Source organism: Etheostoma cragini, chromosome 4 (assembly GCF_013103735.1).
Source record: "Etheostoma cragini isolate CJK2018 chromosome 4, CSU_Ecrag_1.0, whole genome shotgun sequence".
NCBI lineage: Eukaryota > Metazoa > Chordata > Actinopteri > Perciformes > Percidae > Etheostoma > Etheostoma cragini.
The window spans coordinates 13,193,504-13,211,400 of record NC_048410.1 but is presented as its reverse complement, the minus strand read 5'-3'; the positions used below and the strand labels follow the sequence as shown (position 1 = coordinate 13,211,400).

Genomic DNA, 17,897 nt, shown 5'->3' with positions numbered 1-17,897 from the left:
AACATGTACTTTTACTTATCTTAGCTCAACAAAAATTACTTTACATAAAATGCAAACCCCAGAATACCCACGGCGAGAATAAAGCTACCCCCCCCCCCCCCCCCCCCCCCCCCCCCCAGACATATCAAGCAGTGGTAGTGTCCAATAAACCCCCTCCTCCCCTATAAAGCTGCTCCTTCTCCAAGTGCCACCTCTTATAAACCAGCAGGCCTGAATCCCTCCGAGGTGTGGACTCCAACTGGTAAGCTCAAAAGAAACACGGTAGTGCGTGCTTGCTAAAAGATACTTTCATATAAATCAAATAAAGTATGATGCATGTGAAATGAAACAAGTGTCATGTAAGTTATTTGTAACTGAATAAATGGTTGCAACAAATGAAGATGAATAAACAAAAACATATCAACTAAACCTAAGGAAAAATATAAGTGCATGAGGTCACCGCTCTTAAGCTGGTTGTGTGGCCATGGCTGTGGCCATCACACTGACATACAAATGACTCATGTAGGCTTTTTCGTGGATACATATTTGTAGTTTAATTTTCAGCACAAAAATTAAAGAATATATTCTTGCAGATTAAGATATTAAAACAGCCTAGCACAATATTGTAGCCTACTTTGCAATTTGTGTATTCATGACAAACAATGTGTGTAACAATATTGCCACTGATTCAATGCTGATCATCTGCAGTGTATAAATTCAACAGTTGGAAAAGGTTTGAGTGACCATTACTCTGCTGTGTGCCTGTATGTAGCTTGCTGTTAACCTGTGTTTAAATGTTGGCTAGGCCTGCAGAGCATGGTCCAGTATGCGCTCATCCTTTACAGGAAAGGGCATGGTGACACACAACTGCCCATTCTCCTCCATGGTCTGCTGGATGGTCTCATAGGCGTTTGAGTTTCCAGACCAGCAGCGACGAGCCATCTGCAGCACACAGAAACAGATTAGAACCATTAGAGCACATCGTAAACAATAAGTGAGGCTGTAATCTATCATGGTGCTCTCCTCCTCTGGGCACCCTCACCCCATTGGAGACATCCCAGTTGAGCACCAGTCTGGCACGCTTTGCTACCTCCTCTGAGCCATCCAATAGCAAACCAAACCCTCCATTCATTACCTCGCCCCTTGTAGGAGAGACAAGAGATAAAGTAATAAACACACTGACTCGATGACAGATAAGTATTGGTGAATAAAAACCTTTACCACAGATTACAGATTACTGTTTACTGACTGGATGACCAGCCAGCCTTACCAGCCAACACCACCACCGTTGTGCAGGGCCACCCATGTGGCGCCCCTGAATGCATCACCGACAAAGTTCTGGACTGCCATGTCTGTCAGAGGGAGACATTGTTTTTATGTAAGTGTAACTAGGAACATATTTTGTGTGGACTGTAGGGCTGCCGTCATCAATCATCTGTCGCAAAGTCTGCAGTGCGTCCACTCACAAGTCGAGTTTCATAGCATCATTGTACCCAAACAAAGCATAAAACTGACAACACATGAAGAATGTTAGTGTTTTTCGTCCCGTGTGCCATCTGAGCCACTGGTTTCCTACACAGCTGTTGTGAACACACCACATACCTGCACAGAAGGCAGATCCATCATATACATTAGAGGTTTCTCTGAACGGGCTGTCTGTGCCACTGACATCATGATGGTCTCTGCTAATAATCACAGGAGCCTAAAAAATAGATATCACATGAGCCACTTCCGAGATTTCAGTGAAACCTTGATATCATTCAGACCGCAGTAAACATGAAATAATCTATCAACAATTTATCCTCTTACGGAAACTCTTCCGTCAGCAATGGCCTGGTTGATAGCCAAAGCAATGCAGACTCTTCCTTTCTGGTCAGAGTAGAGGATTCTGGCTTGGGAACCCACAACCTAAACAAGGAGAATACATAGAGGAAATCCTCTTATGCAGCTGTGTTTTTTCTGATCAAACTGGTCTGGTCTGGTTTCCCAGAAAGTTACTCACCATCTTGTGTTTTCCAGCCTCTCTGATCCAACGGATGTTATCATTGTACTGCTGTCTGACCAGATCACTCACGTTTGCACTAATTTCCTCGAGGACAGTAGCTGCAATATCATCTGTTACAGCAAGATCTTTGGGGTCGCCAGATGTGCACACCCAGCGAAATGGGCCAAAACCCAAAGAGAAAATGTCCCTGCAGCAAAGGCAGAAGGAGAGAGATTACAAACTATTAATCACAAGAAGAAAAATTGGATCACAGTTCACTGGTCTGTCTTTTTTAGACTTATACAAATTTCCACAGTTTTATTAAAGGATCACTGCTAGATTACATTAATAAAAAATGTCTCACCCCATAATGTGTTGAACATAAGAAGGGTAACGAAATTCTGTTGCTCCACTGCCAACCTTTTCTACCGCTGCTCCTATAAATACAAGAAACAGCCTCTTTATTGGTCCGACATGGATTGAACGATAATGAATAAATATTCTGTGTGTGTAAGTGTGAGTGTTAAATTACTGACCAGCTCTCTGGGCCTCCAAGAGAAATGCATTGCCATAGTCCCAGAAGAACATACCAGCATCTGACAGCTTGTTGATGGCATCAACGTGTCTTCGGAGGCTGTGTTCACATGTAAACACAGGTTATTTAAGCTAAATAGACCCAAAATTGCAGACAGCATACAATAGAAAAGTCCATCTGTGTGATTAATATTACCTTTCTTGGACCGTGGTTTGGAAACCTTTAGGATCAGTCGACATGAGCTGATTTGCCTGGCGGAAGCTGAGCTGGACTGGGTAGTAGCCTCCGTTATATGGGTTGTGAAGAGAGGTCTGGTCTGAACCCAAATTCACCAGGAGCTCCCCTGTCCTCTCAAACTCCAACAGCAGCCTCTCCCTGGTTAGAAAGTTAGAAAAGTAGGACAACGATGTCAAGAGTATGTAAGAAAACGTGGCTCTTTCTCTGTAGCCGCAGACCTGCGTTGTGTCTGGGCAGTAGAAAGTTTTGTCCTCTGACTTACCACAAGTCTACAATGTTGCCATGGTAACCCATACTGAGGGGAGTCTTGTGGCTCTTGGCCTCTCTGAAAAACATGAATTAATTAAAAATGACTTTGTAATTACACATCCTTTACCTTTATAAGTAAAGGATGTGAATTTGCTCTCCCTCACTCCCAGGTAGCTAACAGGCAGGCAATTATATATTTTAAATACTCTAAGTCTGGACTTTTACTGCATATATCTGACAATATGACGCACAGAGAAACACACACAACCTTAAGGTTTGTCATATTAAAAGCTTCATGACTATAATTCGTATGCATCAACTTGTTTTGAGTAAAAATAATTGCTGCACTCATCATTACTTTTTCTCTTTTGTTACCTGATGCGTTTAATGCAGTGCTCCATGCTGCTGGTGACCTCCATCAGCCAGCCCTGCTCATGTCTCTTTCGAAGAGGAGCTTCATCCACCTACATAGAAATCAGATTCACCGTCACACGGACATACGGGACTTCCTTCTTTCTCACTCAGTCAGCAGTAAGTACAGTGAACTGTGTAACATGAAATGACTGGACAGCAGCTGACCTCTGCTATCACGCCAATACAACCGGCGATGACGGCCGCTTTAGCCTGAGCTCCACTCATGCCCCCCAGGCCAGATGTCACAAAGACGCGTCCCCTCAAGTCACCGGAGCCCAAGTACCTCCGGCCGGCATTCAGCACAGTCAACTACACAGAAAAACACAACAGGGAATACATGTTGTGATTTCAAGCAGTGGTTCCCAACCTTTTTGACATGTGCTCATGACTTTTCCTCCTCAGACCATTTAAATTATTTTAGAGTTCTAAAGAGGAAAACTATTTCATAATAAAATAAGCAAAAAGCAAAGACTAGAGAAAAGTCTTGCAAATAAGTTTAATTTTGCATTTGGTTATGTTTGGAACCACTGATTAAAGTTATCCATATTCATGAGGAAAATGCTGTGTGTACACAAAAAACATCACAAACCAAAGTGCCATGAACAATCCCTTGAGGTCCAATGTAGCAGTAGCTGCCTGCTGTCATTTGACCGTACCTGAAAACACAAGAACACAAGTTACATCAAAACATCTAAAGACTTAACACAGCATCATTATCTTCCTGAACAGCACATTAAAAACTTACATTGACACACCAAGGGCAAACATCTTTTCATACTGATTTCTGGAGGAGTAATTAGGTATCACCTGGGTATTGCAAATAAAAAAAGAGTGAGTGAGTGTGTCAGTGCAATGGGAAGCATGTGAGCTGATTGAATCAGTGTTGGGCAGTTACCATGCCGTTAGTGATGATGGCACGAGGTGATGAAGGCAGGCTTGGGAACAAGCCCATGGGATGACCGCTGTACATGACCAGTGTTTGTTCTTCTGTCATCTTGCTTAGATAATGCATGACAAGGCAAAACTGCACCCAGACACACACTAGTCATTAATATTTATCTATTTAGACTATATCATTACCAAATCCACTGGATGAACACAAGCTAACTCAGGGCTTACCTGGGCCCAGTTACTAAACACCTGTCCATTTCCTCCATAGGTGACGAGCTCCTGGGGGAACTGAAGGATAAAGAGAATTGCCATCAAGACAATGAATGAAACATAAGTCTTCACCTGCTTAGTTACTAAGTTAATACATAAAAGCTGTGTTAAAGGCTCACCTGAGCAACAGCTGGATCCAGGTTGTTCATGATCATTAGCATTATGGAGGCAGCTTGACGTGTGCAGCATGGGTAATGATCTATAGGGTACGCTCTGAAGAGACAAAGAGAAACTCACATCACTGTGACAATACCACCTTAAAGAGAGACTATGTAACTTTTGCTCAACAGAAGCCACTTTGGCCAGAGGTTTTAGTTACAAGATGACATGTGGATTTCTATTTATTTCTGGCAAGGTAAGGTTTGTTTGTCTGGAGTTTTACTTGTTGTGGTACAACCATTCAAGTTTATATTTAAAGTCATGAAGTCAGCAGCAGTCAAGCTGACTTCGGCATTGTGCAGGTTATACAGCAATGCCTATCTAAAGTCAGCTAACATTAGCCACCATAAGCTACTGGTCACACCAGACCAGGACTGTGTATCTGCAGTCATAATGTTGGCCAATATTGACAGACAAATGAGTATTTGTTCTATAGTATAGTATAGTATCTATTGTTTTCATTTTCAGTTAACATTATATATATATCAACCAATATATATCAGATTGATTCAACTCTCTCATGTTTCAAGACAGATAATTGCTAATTGTCAGGTTGCCTCACCTCATGCGTAATGTGGGGCAGAAGCGGTACATGTAGATGTGCCCGTACTGCCGCAGCTCTTGAGCAAATTCAGGCGCAAGTGTTGTGTGGTGGGAGGGAGGGAAATAACGCAATGCATTTCTCAGTGCCAACTAGAGGGAAGAGGCATTTACAGAAGGTTAGTGAACACACACTGTACACTACAAATCAATGTTTCAATACAGACAGATGAGTAGATCTTTTACACTTTAAGGCTAAAAGACTTGTGTCTCTTTTAATCATTGACTGAAGCCTTTGCTCTGAGTTTGGCAATCAGTTGAGGACCTAAGAGAATAATCAATTTTTTAAGGCAGAGTACACAGCATGGCATAAAAGTTGACCGTGCTTCCGCAGCTATCACAGTAAAGCAATTGTTAAGATCTGACTGCAGCCAAGCTGGTCCATGTACAGGGCTTTTGATACCTTTAGATATATGATATCTTCATTATAGAAATGTTGTAGAAATGTAGACAATTCACAGAAATTATTTTTACTTGTTATAGCTGAAAAGCAGGAGTACATTGATTTCTCTGTTTCATTCACCAGTATTTAAGAGGTCTACTTGTCTTTTGATTACCAATTTATAATTCATTGAGTGACCAAGGTGAACGATGTTAAATGCACCAAAATGGTTTGTATATTGACTCACCCGCTCTTCCTCTGCTGTAAGGTTGGGGGTCCTGATTGGTGCATGTGGCAAATTGGGGTCTCTTCCCCGGTTAGGGGGCAAAGGGTTCAGGGGTAATCCACTGCATATCTCTTTTAAAGATGACATCCTTTTTGTGAGGATTTCTTCTCACACACTTGAGCAGACACCTGGAGACAGAGATCACGCCAGAGATCGAAGGCAGCTCTCCCCCTCACGGCAAACCGTCCTCTATGGAGAGAAAGATGGTACCTGTGAAGATTTGAGGGCGAGCACTCTCTGCCTTACTGTCTCATTGGCTTTTTGCTTTTCTTTGCCCTTTGCCATCAACCAATGGTATGCTGCGGATAGAAAAAGGATGTTTGGTAATAATTGATCCCTGAGGGAGTTTGAAGTGGCACATGCATCAGTGGACAAACACTGCCACTGACCTCTGACCCCTGATGCTTACATCAGGTAACTCGGTTTATGTACGTGCCAAAACCTTTGGACCGGTCAAAAACTATCATCTAGAATCATTTTATTCCCTGCAGATCCATCCATCTTTCTCTATTCAAGTATGGTTTAAAAATGCACATTTACAGCTCAATGTTCAGACTAGTTATGTAATTATAAAGAGAATATTGAACGAGATCTAGAAAATGATCCTGCCATAAAGTATAACTATCTTGTTCAATCTAAAGTTTCAATGATATGGTGTTACTGACATTACGGATCTTAAAATGATTATTATTAGCAATAATTCTATATAACAGGAAACCTGGCATCTGCGTCACCCAACAGATCCACTGACAGGGGTTTGTTTTTGTTATGGGTTGAAATATTTTAGTTTACTTGCAATTATTTTAATTTTTTTTATTTAGAAATAAACAATCATTTTATGTACTTTTTAGCAAGCTTACAGGGTCAATATTTTTCTTCTAATGAGAATGAAAAGCACAAACAAAATACCAAAGTGGTTCATTACAATGACCTAATTCACAATGCATTTGGAGACGTTACTGCAATCTTTATAGAATCTGTATATTTTCCATGAATTAATTCAAACCAGGTACAATTCAAGTTAAGTAAATACATTTAGGGAAAGTTTCTTGTGTATCTCGTTTTTGGTCTACAAAAAAAAAAAAAAGAGTTAACCCCTGCTTTCACAAGTTTACACATTTTAAGGTCATTATTACAATGTCAGGCTTAGTAGATATAAGGGGTAAACAACAATTTAAACTCACAATAACCATTATTATAAGGGATAATTTATTATAAAACTTTCAATAATACTCACTTCAAGTCACTTTAGTCAGTCCTGTGTCGGACACAAATGGTTTAACAAAGTTCAGCTGAGGTGAAGTACAAATTAGCAGAAGAAATGCAGTCCAATAGGACAGATGGCAGCTGTGGACTCAAGACTAATCTTCAGTAGATTTTTCAGACCTCTGTGAATTTAAGTTTATCCACAACAGTCATAATATCACCAACAGAATCTTCAACGGTTAATATGAATATAAACGTTTTATGACACAAAATGTATATGTAAAATGCAATATTCTGTACTTCATAATAGCACAAATGCAAGAGAATATAAATGAAAAATGTAGGAGCATGAATCATGTTTTTACTATAATCTCACAGTTTCAGACCCTGTCATGTATTTTATACAAGTAAAAAAAAAAATCATCATTTTTTATTTTGTAAATAATCATTTATCAGAATAATTTATAATGACAAATACATGATTCTGATAAATGAATATTAAAAAAAAATAAAAACGGATGGTGAACCATGTTATCAGTGTTGGTGTTGCATAGTTTGTCCACCAGAGGGATCTCTACAACATCCCTGTTGGCAACACTGATTTGTTTGTTAATGTGTTTTTGTTCAAGGACTTTAAATTTCATATCTTAAGTTAGTATTTTTATACATTTTATGTATCCGAACTTTAATATTGATGTTCCTCTATTCTATTGTGACAATAAAACAAATTATTGTATTATTTTAGTGACAACTCATAAATAACTACAAATAACTTGTTAGTGAAATCTGTTTGTGTTTTGTATTGCGCTTCTGGATTATTTATTTTTTCAACTATTTTGGCCAATATATCGGCATGTCAGATTGTTAAATAACCAACATTCGTATTGGTATCAGCCTTAAAAATCCTTTATCGGTCGGGCTCTACTCCAAACATCAACGTTGTTCTTCAAACAATGTTGGTGAAGCAGATGGCCCGAATCTTAGAGGGCTGTGGTTGTACTCATAGAATCTGGCATAGCTATCATTCTATTTTGTATAGGCTTTGCCCTCTAAGAGCTATTGCTATTGGGTCAAAGATGAAGCTTGTGTAGTCAATGCCACCTGCAACACAAGGTCCACAAGCAAAACAGACTCATTTGTCTTCCTATTTCCACTGAACAAGGTTTAGTGAATCAGAACACACATTATTTTGATTAGAAAACCCTATCACCATCATGAGTAGACCTACTACTGATTGTGAGGCCGATGTCATATGGATTATGCAATTGTTTTATAGTGACAAAAATATATACAACACAATTTATAACTGTAAAAAAACTGCATTCCTTCAAGCCACTTCAAGCCAGTGTACAGTGCAGGAAACCAAACCTGATGCATCATCTTCCGTCAAGTGTTGGTAAAACTGCGTGAGTCATGAGTGACTTAGACGCACCGTGCAGATAAAACGGATAAACGGCCACGGGGATGCCCAGGATGTAGTCGGTCGGTGGTCGGTACACGGTGGACACTGCTGTTCTTCAAATCTTCAAACTGCTTGTTCCTGAAGAAAACGTAGACGCAGATCTCTGGTCACGCCACTGTAATATAATGTATCTGCGGATGTACGAGAGGCCTGTACGGAGCACAGGGCGCGAATGGAATCTTCACAACTGTGCATGCATGAAGGGATTAATCCAATAGCAATAGCTCTGAGAGGGAGAAGCCGATTCAAAATAGAACAAGCATTTCTGATCTTTCCACTCAAAAATATTCCCCCCCCCTACCTTATAAAGTCATAAAATAAACTATTAACAGTATATATAAAAACAAAACTGACTGCAAAAAATGATGACTAAATGGGATTGCAGCTGGGCTTTAAAGCTGTGTGGCTCACATTGCCACCAAGGCTCATCATTAGCTTTCCACTGAGCCCTCTGTGGAGGGTTTTGTAGAATCAGAGTCTCGCTTAGTGGCAGATGTTGAGTTTGCACCTGATGTTTCTGCAGATGCCGAGTCTTGTAAGTTCTGCTCTGTTTCAGATGATTGTTCTTGTTGCACCTTCTCATCATCTTGTGGATAGAGCTCCGGGTAACGCTGCATACACTCCTGCATGGCCCTAAACTGCTCCAGGCATTCAGAACCCTTCACCTCCTCCTTACTATAGTGAAAACAGGAGAAGGCATCCTTAAATTCAGTCCCACAGGGTCCACTGGCCATCCCACCCAGGCAGGGGCAGTTCCAGTTGATCTCCCCACTGGGAAGAATCAGGCCTAGGATGAGAGAAGGGGTTTAATTTAATTTGCGGGTTATCATTTTGCCTTTATTAAAATCTAACCCAAGCTACAAGCCTGAAGTCGCTTTACTGCTCCTCACCTCGCTCCTCATATGGGTCATTTTCAGGATCTTCCTCTACGAGCTCAGCACTGCTGGGTGTTGCATGATCCTCTTTGGTGACAAAGATGATTCGGTCTTTACCTGTTGCGTAAAATGTGGAAGGTCAACGCAAACAAACCATCAGTGATAAGTATTGTGGCACCTTACCCAAGACAAAGGTTAGTTAAATGACATCTGAAGCCTCTACTTTGATACTGGTCCCTAAACAATACTTCTTTCAATAACAATTTCATGATACTATAAGAAATTACTTTACACAGTACAGCACAAATCTTTTTATTTATTTTTCCTACTATGTGAGGCCCGTCTCTGTGCATAACGTTTAACTTTTTCCTGCCTGCATCCAGTATGTGTAATGTTTGTCAACATTCTTAAAGCGCTCAAGCTAAATTCTGGGCCAACGCCAAAGATCACTTACACAAAACAAGGCAAATAAGGTCCAGGTAGCAAAATAACAAAATTAATGAATAAGGTGGACTTTGCACAAATTTATGTATTTTAATAGAGTTGTAATAGAGTTGAGTTGTTCCCAACTTAGGGGTCAGGTACCCTGAGACTTAAGGGGGCCCAAGTAAACACTGCTCTTTTGTGAGGGGTCATTAGCCAAAAAGAATTACAAGCACTGGTTTAATATCTTACAATTCACTGTATTTTGTAAGCTTATTACGTTTTCATGTGACATATTTATCGATAAAGTAGTACCTATAGCGACGCAACAGTCACGGAAAACCTTGACTTATAATAATGACAAAAACGAGAACACTTATTTAATAACCGGACTCAAGGTGACTTTCTATGAGGCACATTGCAGGGTGAGTCATTGTGAGAACGCTAACATTCCTGTACATTCATGGTGTAACAGGTAGGCTACATATTTTAAAAGTCCTGAGCGGCTTGTTATTAACGTGATACTTTTAACAACTGGGTAACGTTAAGACACCTACAGACATTTTTCATTCGGGCTCAAATCAACTTCAGGCTTAACCTTTCCGAAGTTAACGTTAGCCAGCTAGCAATGCATGGTTACCTTCCTCTCTGACCGAGCTCATGTCTTCACGCTGGAACAGATTAAATTCCACTTTTTGATTCACAGCAACAGTTCCGAGTAAAACGACTCGTACAGACACACATGAATGACAAATGTTTTCAGTCCAGCACCAGTTAGCTTGTTCCACAATCCTTGTTTGAGCCGTGGGTTTGAGCACAGGTAGAGCCTAAATCGGATGTGCTAGAAATGTCGATGTAGTTGTGTTGGGATTGGTTAGGGTTAGGGTGAGATTACCAGGGCAAGCCAATCACAGACAGTAGAAGGCGGACAACGAGGCACGTCCTTTGATGTCGGGGCGCCTAGCGGATCCGATCTAGCATCTACCGCGTGAGCATCTTCTCCTTATCGGTTTCCGGTGGCACAGACGCTCCGGGGCGCATTGCTGCCCCCAACAGTTCAACGAAATCATGCTTGTAATTTCACACAGGCAAGCGGTTTTCAAGAAAATTATACATTTTGATGCGCACAATTTCGCTCTAACTTTTTGATTACATTTAATGTATATTCTATTTCTCCCTTAAAATACAATAGAAAAGAGGGGAAATAAGAAATGTGCCCTCCTATTAGCTAGAAACTTACAATACAATATACAACCCTGCAATAAATAATACTTTCTTAATCTTATTATATAATTCTTTTTTTCCATATTTTTCCATTTAAGGGGTAGGATATTAGACTAAGAAAATTGCCATAACACTCAAATATTGTTTTTACATTTTGTGAAGATATTTGCTTAATTTCAATCAACAATCGGTCAAAAAGAGAGTGGCTCTTTGGTGAATTACTCACTGGGAATTCGAATGCACTGTAGATCACAACGTATGGGATCATAATCCTCATAGAAGTAGCTACACCATTATGTAGTTGAGATATATGTTTATTACTGTTTGGTTGCCAAAAAATAATGTGCATTAAAAAAACCTACAGATGTCTTTTAGGGATGTAAAGGTGTGAAAATTGAACCTCATGGTTATAGTAACCAAAATGACTATGGTTTTCGGTATTATCGCGGTTTTCTTTTAAAGTGCGTTCAATGCCTTTAGTAGCAAATTTTGCCATTTGGCCAAAATATGCCCATGCTTCAGTCCTCTACGAGCGCCTCATGATTACAACCACGTTGTAGGCTACACCTTACGCATGCGCAACTTCAGGGGACTTTGATGACGCCGGGAAGGATTAAACACACGGTTTTCACACCGTGACAATAATAATATTTTAAATGAAGACGCTATTTGTTGTCGTCAACATGTCTATTGCGGTTTACCGTTACATCCCTTATAGCAGCTTCAAAATTCACCTGGGACATTTAAGACAAGTAGAAAAGTCAAAAGATTGTCTTTTTCCACAAAAAGGTTTTATTGAGAATGTTTTCTATAAGTTTGTTCTGAAATCCATTTATTTTTACATATTCAAAAGACTTTATCTTACACTTAGAGAAATTTAAAGTTATTCAATGCATGGCCTATGTACAGAAAATCATAATTTTTTTTTCCAGGTGTTGAAAAGCAATTAATGCATGTATGCTAAGAGCAGACAATTAAAAAACAAAAGAATCTGACATGTGAAGGTTAATACTGCCGCTCCCTGGGAATGCCATACATTAAAACAGCAAGGACCCTTTTTTTGAATGGTTCATCAGATGACAAAAATAAGTTGCACAATATTTTTGACAAATGGACCCCAATGTGAGCGCCCATTCCTCTTACAAGACCCTGTTTAAATAAATTAGCGCAGGGTCACAAATCAGGAAATTGACAGTACTTGACTCAGCATTTGACAGTTCAGCTTGTATTCCACACCTTCAGACAAATGGCAGGTAGACAGAAAAATAAAATAAAAGTAAAAGTAAAAACTAAGACAACACCAAGCAGAACATTGAGTGCATTCCTGCACACAGCGGGGAGTTGACCCCCATTATCCGTGTTGAGTATGCCTGCACACTGAAGCGCTCTACGGTCAGTCTGAAAAAAGGGCTAAACTCCCTTCATCTCATACACAAATGAATCTTAGGGAGCTATAAAACTTGAGTCAGTTGGAAAATCTGATGAAGTACATCTGAAATGCAGGTCTTTGTTTTACTTTGGAAGATACACAGTGGGAGCAGCAAGCTGTATAGCCCCACCATATCACAAAGTCCCATTTCAGCTGAGATTCCTGAAGATTCCTTAGACATCTTGAAAGTGGACAGCTGACGATGTAGGAGCTTCACATAGATGTCAATTAAATGCAAAGTTGGTGATCCTAATAAAAGTTGGTTGAAGGTGGGAGGATATTGGCTTTTCTAGAAGAGCAAGGCCCCCATGCTGCCCATTTCGCTTTGTTCTTTCACAAAGATCTCAAAGTATTGATAGATGATGGTGACGGCCAGCAGGATACCAGTGCCAGAGCCAATGGCTCCGAGAAAGTCAGCCATTACTGATAAACCACCGATACACAGTCCACCAAAGGCAGCAGCAGTAGGAATGTACCTAGAACACAAAACAGGGAGATTGAGATGGACATTCATTCACAGAATTTCACCTTTTGGTTTCAGCAGATATGCTAAGTAGCAAAAATGGTAGTTATTCAAATACATTCATCATGATTGTGGAGTAGCGATTGATGAAAAAGTTAGACATTTAGAGAAATACAAGTAGCGCTTTCTTGCCAAGAGTTAGAGGAGAACATCGACACCACTCTCTGTCCGATAAATATATGACAACAGTTAGTAAATTTAGCTTGGCATTAAGACTGGAAATGTGGGAAACTGCTAGCCTGGAAAAAGTTAATGAGTGTGTTTTTCCAAAATGTTAAACTATTCCTTTAAGTCTTGCATTATTATTAGGTGCACACCCAAGTGAGCCAACAACTGAGGAAAACTTTAGCAAAAAGAAAAAAGTAGTACATTCTTGAAGTGCTGCCCTACTTTTATTTTGTTGAGTGTAGCTTGATGATTGACATTTTGCACTCTTAAACAAGATTACTAAACTTCTTTGCTTGTATGGAAGAGCATTTCCAAGAACATAAAATCTTATTACAAAGAAAGACAAAGAAACAGGGAGGCGACACTAATGCAAAGAATATGAATGTGCATTGCTTTGATTGTAAGATGGGAGTTATTTGATTTGAACAGTGACAAAAACATTAAATAATGCAAATCCTTGATGAGGGCTTATAACTGTTCTAACTAATAACCTTCTTCAATGTGTGGTTTATGCGGCTGATGAGGTATTTAAATACAAATGATTTAGATTTTACCTGTTCAGTTCGTGGACCATTGATGTTTCTCTGTGTCCCCTCATCACCATCTGCTGCTCCTTCAGCTGTTTTGCAACCTGGATGAAAGTGAAGAACAGAGCTTTAAAAACCTTGTCTGAAGGAAACATGGAACACCACCCGCCTGAAAGTGGTTGAAACGTACATCTTTGGCGGAGGAGCCTGAGACTTCAATCCAGGTCTTGGAGAAAAAGGCACAGGATCCAAGCATGAAGGCGATGTAGATGACTGCATGGACTGGGTCTTCGAGAACAGAGCCAAATGACTCGGGGGGAGAGAGGAAATAACAGAGTCCACCTACAGGGTAGGCACGGGCTGGACCACCTGACGTTGCGTCCTACAGACATAAAAGAATACAGGCTTTAAAAACAGGCAGCAATAGGACAAACAAACAAAAATGAATGAATCAAGTACATCTGGAATGGTGTGCTCAAATGTGTACTTACAGACCAAGTGCCGAGCAAATTAACCAAGAAGTTGCCACTGAAGCGTGTGGAAAGCATCTGGGAGATAACGTACAAGTTGGAGACCAAGGCAGACTGCAGGATGATGGGGATGTTAGAGGTGTAGAAGAGCTTGATGGGGTAGGTGTTGTACTGGCCACGGTAGCGAGCTGACTTGATGGGCAGATCAACCCTGAATCCCTGTGAGAAGAGGTGAACGGGTGAGCATTCAAACGGTTGACATTCTCTAACTTCATTATCTTGTCTATTAGCGATTACTATTTTAAACTTTGAGAAAAGCTGCATGTTAAGAAAAGGACACTCACCTGAAAGTATATCACTACAGCAAAGACAAATACTGTGGCGATGAGGTTCATGAGGTTGGGCAGGTTCTGCCTGTAGAAGGCCTCTCTCAAAGCACGCACTTTGTCGGTACGAGTGGCCAGCAGATGGAAGAGCGCAATGATTGCTCCCTCGAACTCTGTACCTAGAAACAGTAAGTCACAAGTATGAGACAAAGTCCTGCAAAGTACAAAGGATTTAAATGAATTGATCAAAATCACACCTCCACTGACAACGTTGTGGTTTCTTACCTCTTCCAGTGTTGACAGTCGTGGGGCTGAAGGCCTTCCAAACAATCGTCTCACAGATGTTGGTAGCAATGAACAGCGAGATCCCTGAACCAAGACCATAGCCCTTTTGGAGCAACTCATCCAGCAGCAGCACAATCAAGCCAGCCACAAACAGCTGTGGAGGAACACAACATATACAGTCAGATGAAAAAGCACGCAATAATAAAAGTAATGTATACTTTATTAATCCCGCAGAGGGAAATTACAATTTAGAGACTCAAGGCCATCATGTGAAAATGTTTCACTTTGTAATAAATGCACGTCTTGATCCAAAAGTCTTGGCTGTTAATTCTGACTATATCTGACCCCCCCCCCCGCCCTTAACTGAACTTAAAACATTTTCTGTTCTTACCTGAATGATGATAAGCAGACAGATTCCTGCACCCATCTCAGAGGGATCTCCATACATGCCGGTCATCACATATACGATGGACTGTCCGATGGTGATGATCATTCCAAATACTGAAAAACATGAACAGGCGTCAGACAGACAATTAACCTATAAATTCTAACCATATATTTACAAATTACAACCTGATACGAGTTTACTCACATTTCTGAGCTCCATTGAAGAGGGCTCTGTCCTTTGGTGTGTCTCCAACCTCAATGATCTTAGCTCCAGCAAGCAGCTGCATGATCAGGCCTGAGGTGACGATAGGTGAGATACCTAGCTCCATCAGGGTACCTGGAGGGAGATGTTCAAGTTAGGGTATACCAGCAGGAGAGCAGACGCACATTTCCTCTTTTATAATGTTATTAGCAATGGACAAATACCTCTGTTTGAGGCCAGAATTACTCTCATCCAGTAGAACGGATCTGCAGAGTCTGAAGACATGATGCCAAAGAGGGGGATCTGTAGGAACACAGTGCAGAGACAATTAGATTCTTTTTTAGTGATGCATGACTTTAGATGCTTCTACGAACTTCCAAGTGTTGAAATAATGCTCACAACACAAGTCCAACTCTAAACCTTTCATTCAAAAAATGAAATCAAATCTTTGGTGTACATGAAAACTAGTCAGTGCAACACAGTGTACAAATCTAGAGTATTTGGATGGTTTGACCATTGTCAGGACACACACATATTCTTAAATAGGCAACAAACTCATACTAAGCAGTGCTAATTTTACTAGGGTGGTTGAGTATGCCATGATTTATCAACAGATACATTTGTTTATAACTTGACGTTTTTATTGATTTAATAAACCCCTTTAATTTTAAGCTTCAAGCACTATCTTGATGCAAGGGTATGATTAGTTGTGATATTTCTTCACTTTTTTTATACAAAATAAATCAACAAAACGATAAATAATCAAAATGTCTGTTCTCTAGTCTCAATTAATTCGGCAGAATTTAGCTCAAATTCATTTTTCAAATTAATTCTAAGCTCAAAACGTTTACTACAAAGTTCTTAGACACCAAAAAGTATTATTGACAGGTGTGTTGCATTAAAAAAATACTGCAAACTGGGACCAGGCGTTCTGATTTCATTTACAATATTTTAGTCCTCAGGCCTTTGATGGCCATTCAAGAAGACCAAATTGATATTAATAAAGTGATTGCAAGTGATTGTAGTGATTCCTCTCCAAATGTGCAAAATGTAACAAATTAAAATATATGGATTAACTTTCATTTAGGGTAGTTGGTAAACAACTAATATATGACAATAATTACTTGTGACACTTACCTGGCAACAAACCAGGAAGATGAAGAGAGTGATGGCAGTCCATAATACCTTCTCTCTGAACTGGATCTGTTGGACAATACACAATAAAGTTAGATTTATAACAAATAGCTAAAGCATGCCAAATAGGGTTTTTGGTATTGCCAAATGTACTAATAGTATGAGCTTGTTACATACCTTTCTTTCAGGTTTTTGGATCTCTGGCAGCACTGCACAGAATGGCTTTATCACCTCCAAAAATTTGACTGGAATTAAGAAAGATTAGTATTTATGTGAGTAAACTGGGAATAGTAAACTGGTTACCACTGGGACGTGGCATTGAATGGTGGGCGGACTCAAGACAGACTTCAATTACTTATACTAAACAGATTTAATAATGAAATCAGGCATTTTGTATTACGAGCTATTTTTCCACCTTTACATCGTCACTGCTACATGTTTCTTAGCGTTAAGCAGATGTTTAAGGAACAACAGGCTCAAGATTACATCGGCTGTGTTATGCGTCGTCATCACTATACTGTCAATGTCTTTGAATGAGGGGCTAACACGTTAGCTAAGAAGACGTTTCCTGCCAACATTAACCACTGTAGGTTTTCTAAGATCTTACTACAAATCAAAATCCCTCTTAAAAAACTACAGTTTAACTGTTTAATTTCCACAACCATCTATCATTACAAAAGTATCCGAATAGTACAAAATCAACTGCCAGCTAGCTAACGTTAGCTAGCAACATAAGCTAGCATGCTATCAGTGCCAGCGCTAATAGCGTTAGGTTAGCTTAATAAGTTGTTAAAACTGTATTTAGTGTATGCTACACAGACTCTAGATATCGGTCTCGTAAAATCATGTGACAAAGTAATACTCACTGCCCATGATGTCCGAACTGTACACCTACGTGCTTCTTTTCTGTGAAAATCTAAGCAGACACAAAATCTCACTACTGACTGACGAGAAGGAGGAGGAGGAAGAGGAGGAGGAGAAGGAGGAGGAGACAGTTTAGAGACACGTCACCACTAACGTTACAGACACGAAGAACAACGTAGACACCATCCACGCAATTACGCAGAGCTCAACAGTGACCGCCCACTTTTTTTGTTTTTACTTCAGGAACCACTTCCTTTACGGCAGCCGGCATCGAAAAATTTGCTTTGCTGCCACCTCTGAAACTAGAATTCCTTTAACTGTCTATGGAACTAGCACCTTGAAGCCCAGTGTCCTTTAAAAATGTGAAAAAAACAACTTTTCCCCTGCCCCTTGACCCTATTTCTAA

The 17,897-nt window shown here is 40.0% G+C and overlaps 3 protein-coding genes across 4 annotated transcripts; all 3 read right to left on the bottom strand.

Annotated features, from left to right (window-relative positions):
- Positions 1 to 514: 514 nt before the first annotated feature.
- On the bottom strand, positions 515 to 10,735 carry uroc1 (urocanate hydratase 1). Of its 2 annotated transcripts, XM_034870542.1 has the most exons (20): positions 10,593 to 10,735; positions 5,948 to 6,175; positions 5,281 to 5,411; positions 4,679 to 4,772; positions 4,518 to 4,577; positions 4,294 to 4,422; positions 4,144 to 4,205; positions 3,988 to 4,054; positions 3,564 to 3,707; positions 3,360 to 3,448; positions 2,998 to 3,060; positions 2,694 to 2,873; positions 2,500 to 2,597; positions 2,328 to 2,400; positions 1,982 to 2,171; positions 1,789 to 1,887; positions 1,582 to 1,681; positions 1,250 to 1,331; positions 1,022 to 1,121; positions 515 to 921 (listed from the first exon to the last, which is right to left on the bottom strand). In XM_034870542.1, the coding sequence occupies exons 2-20, from the start codon at positions 6,071 to 6,073 to the stop codon at positions 781 to 783; spliced, it is 2,028 nt and encodes a 675-aa protein (XP_034726433.1). In that variant the 5' UTR covers positions 6,074 to 6,175; positions 10,593 to 10,735; the 3' UTR covers positions 515 to 780. The 2 variants fall into 2 exon arrangements, with proteins under 2 accessions (XP_034726433.1, XP_034726432.1); XM_034870541.1 differs by lacking the exon at positions 10,593 to 10,735 and having other exon boundaries at positions 5,948 to 6,227.
- Positions 8,817 to 10,746, bottom strand: chchd4b (coiled-coil-helix-coiled-coil-helix domain containing 4b). The gene is made up of 3 exons (XM_034870554.1): positions 10,593 to 10,746; positions 9,545 to 9,646; positions 8,817 to 9,441 (listed from the first exon to the last, which is right to left on the bottom strand). The coding sequence occupies exons 1-3, from the start codon at positions 10,612 to 10,614 to the stop codon at positions 9,086 to 9,088; spliced, it is 480 nt and encodes a 159-aa protein (XP_034726445.1). The 5' UTR covers positions 10,615 to 10,746; the 3' UTR covers positions 8,817 to 9,085.
- A 1,199-nt stretch (positions 10,747 to 11,945) lies between these two features.
- sec61a1 (SEC61 translocon subunit alpha 1) lies at positions 11,946 to 17,671 on the bottom strand. Its single transcript, XM_034870547.1, has 12 exons — positions 17,494 to 17,671; positions 16,805 to 16,872; positions 16,631 to 16,696; positions 15,718 to 15,796; positions 15,497 to 15,628; positions 15,296 to 15,405; positions 14,905 to 15,058; positions 14,638 to 14,798; positions 14,315 to 14,512; positions 14,014 to 14,205; positions 13,851 to 13,927; positions 11,946 to 13,081 (listed from the first exon to the last, which is right to left on the bottom strand). The coding sequence occupies exons 1-12, from the start codon at positions 17,498 to 17,500 to the stop codon at positions 12,895 to 12,897; spliced, it is 1,431 nt and encodes a 476-aa protein (XP_034726438.1). The 5' UTR covers positions 17,501 to 17,671; the 3' UTR covers positions 11,946 to 12,894.
- Positions 17,672 to 17,897: the final 226 nt, after the last annotated feature.

Excerpts from the sequence above, each read along its gene's own strand:
- sec61a1 (XM_034870547.1), bottom strand. Across the intron at positions 15,629-15,717 it reads AATTCTGGCCTCAAACAGAG|GTACCCTGATGGAGCTAGGT; the intron begins GTATTTGTCCAT and ends ATCTCCCTCCAG. Across the intron at positions 14,513-14,637 it reads CTGTAGTGATATACTTTCAG|GGATTCAGGGTTGATCTGCC; the intron begins GTGAGTGTCCTT and ends CTCTTCTCACAG.
- uroc1 (XM_034870542.1), bottom strand. The coding sequence starts at position 6,073 with ATGTCATCTTTAAAAGAGATATGCAGTGGATTACCCCTGAACCCTTTG. Across the intron at positions 2,401-2,499 it reads CTTGGAGGCCCAGAGAGCTG|GAGCAGCGGTAGAAAAGGTT; the intron begins GTCAGTAATTTA and ends TTGTATTTATAG. Across the intron at positions 1,332-1,581 it reads TGGATCTGCCTTCTGTGCAG|ACATGGCAGTCCAGAACTTT; the intron begins GTATGTGGTGTG and ends TCCCTCTGACAG.
- chchd4b (XM_034870554.1), bottom strand. The coding sequence starts at position 10,614 with ATGAGCTCGGTCAGAGAGGAAG. Across the intron at positions 9,647-10,592 it reads GAGCTCGGTCAGAGAGGAAG|GTAAAGACCGAATCATCTTT; the intron begins GTAACCATGCAT and ends TTTACGCAACAG. Across the intron at positions 9,442-9,544 it reads TGACCCATATGAGGAGCGAG|GCCTGATTCTTCCCAGTGGG; the intron begins GTGAGGAGCAGT and ends CTCTCATCCTAG.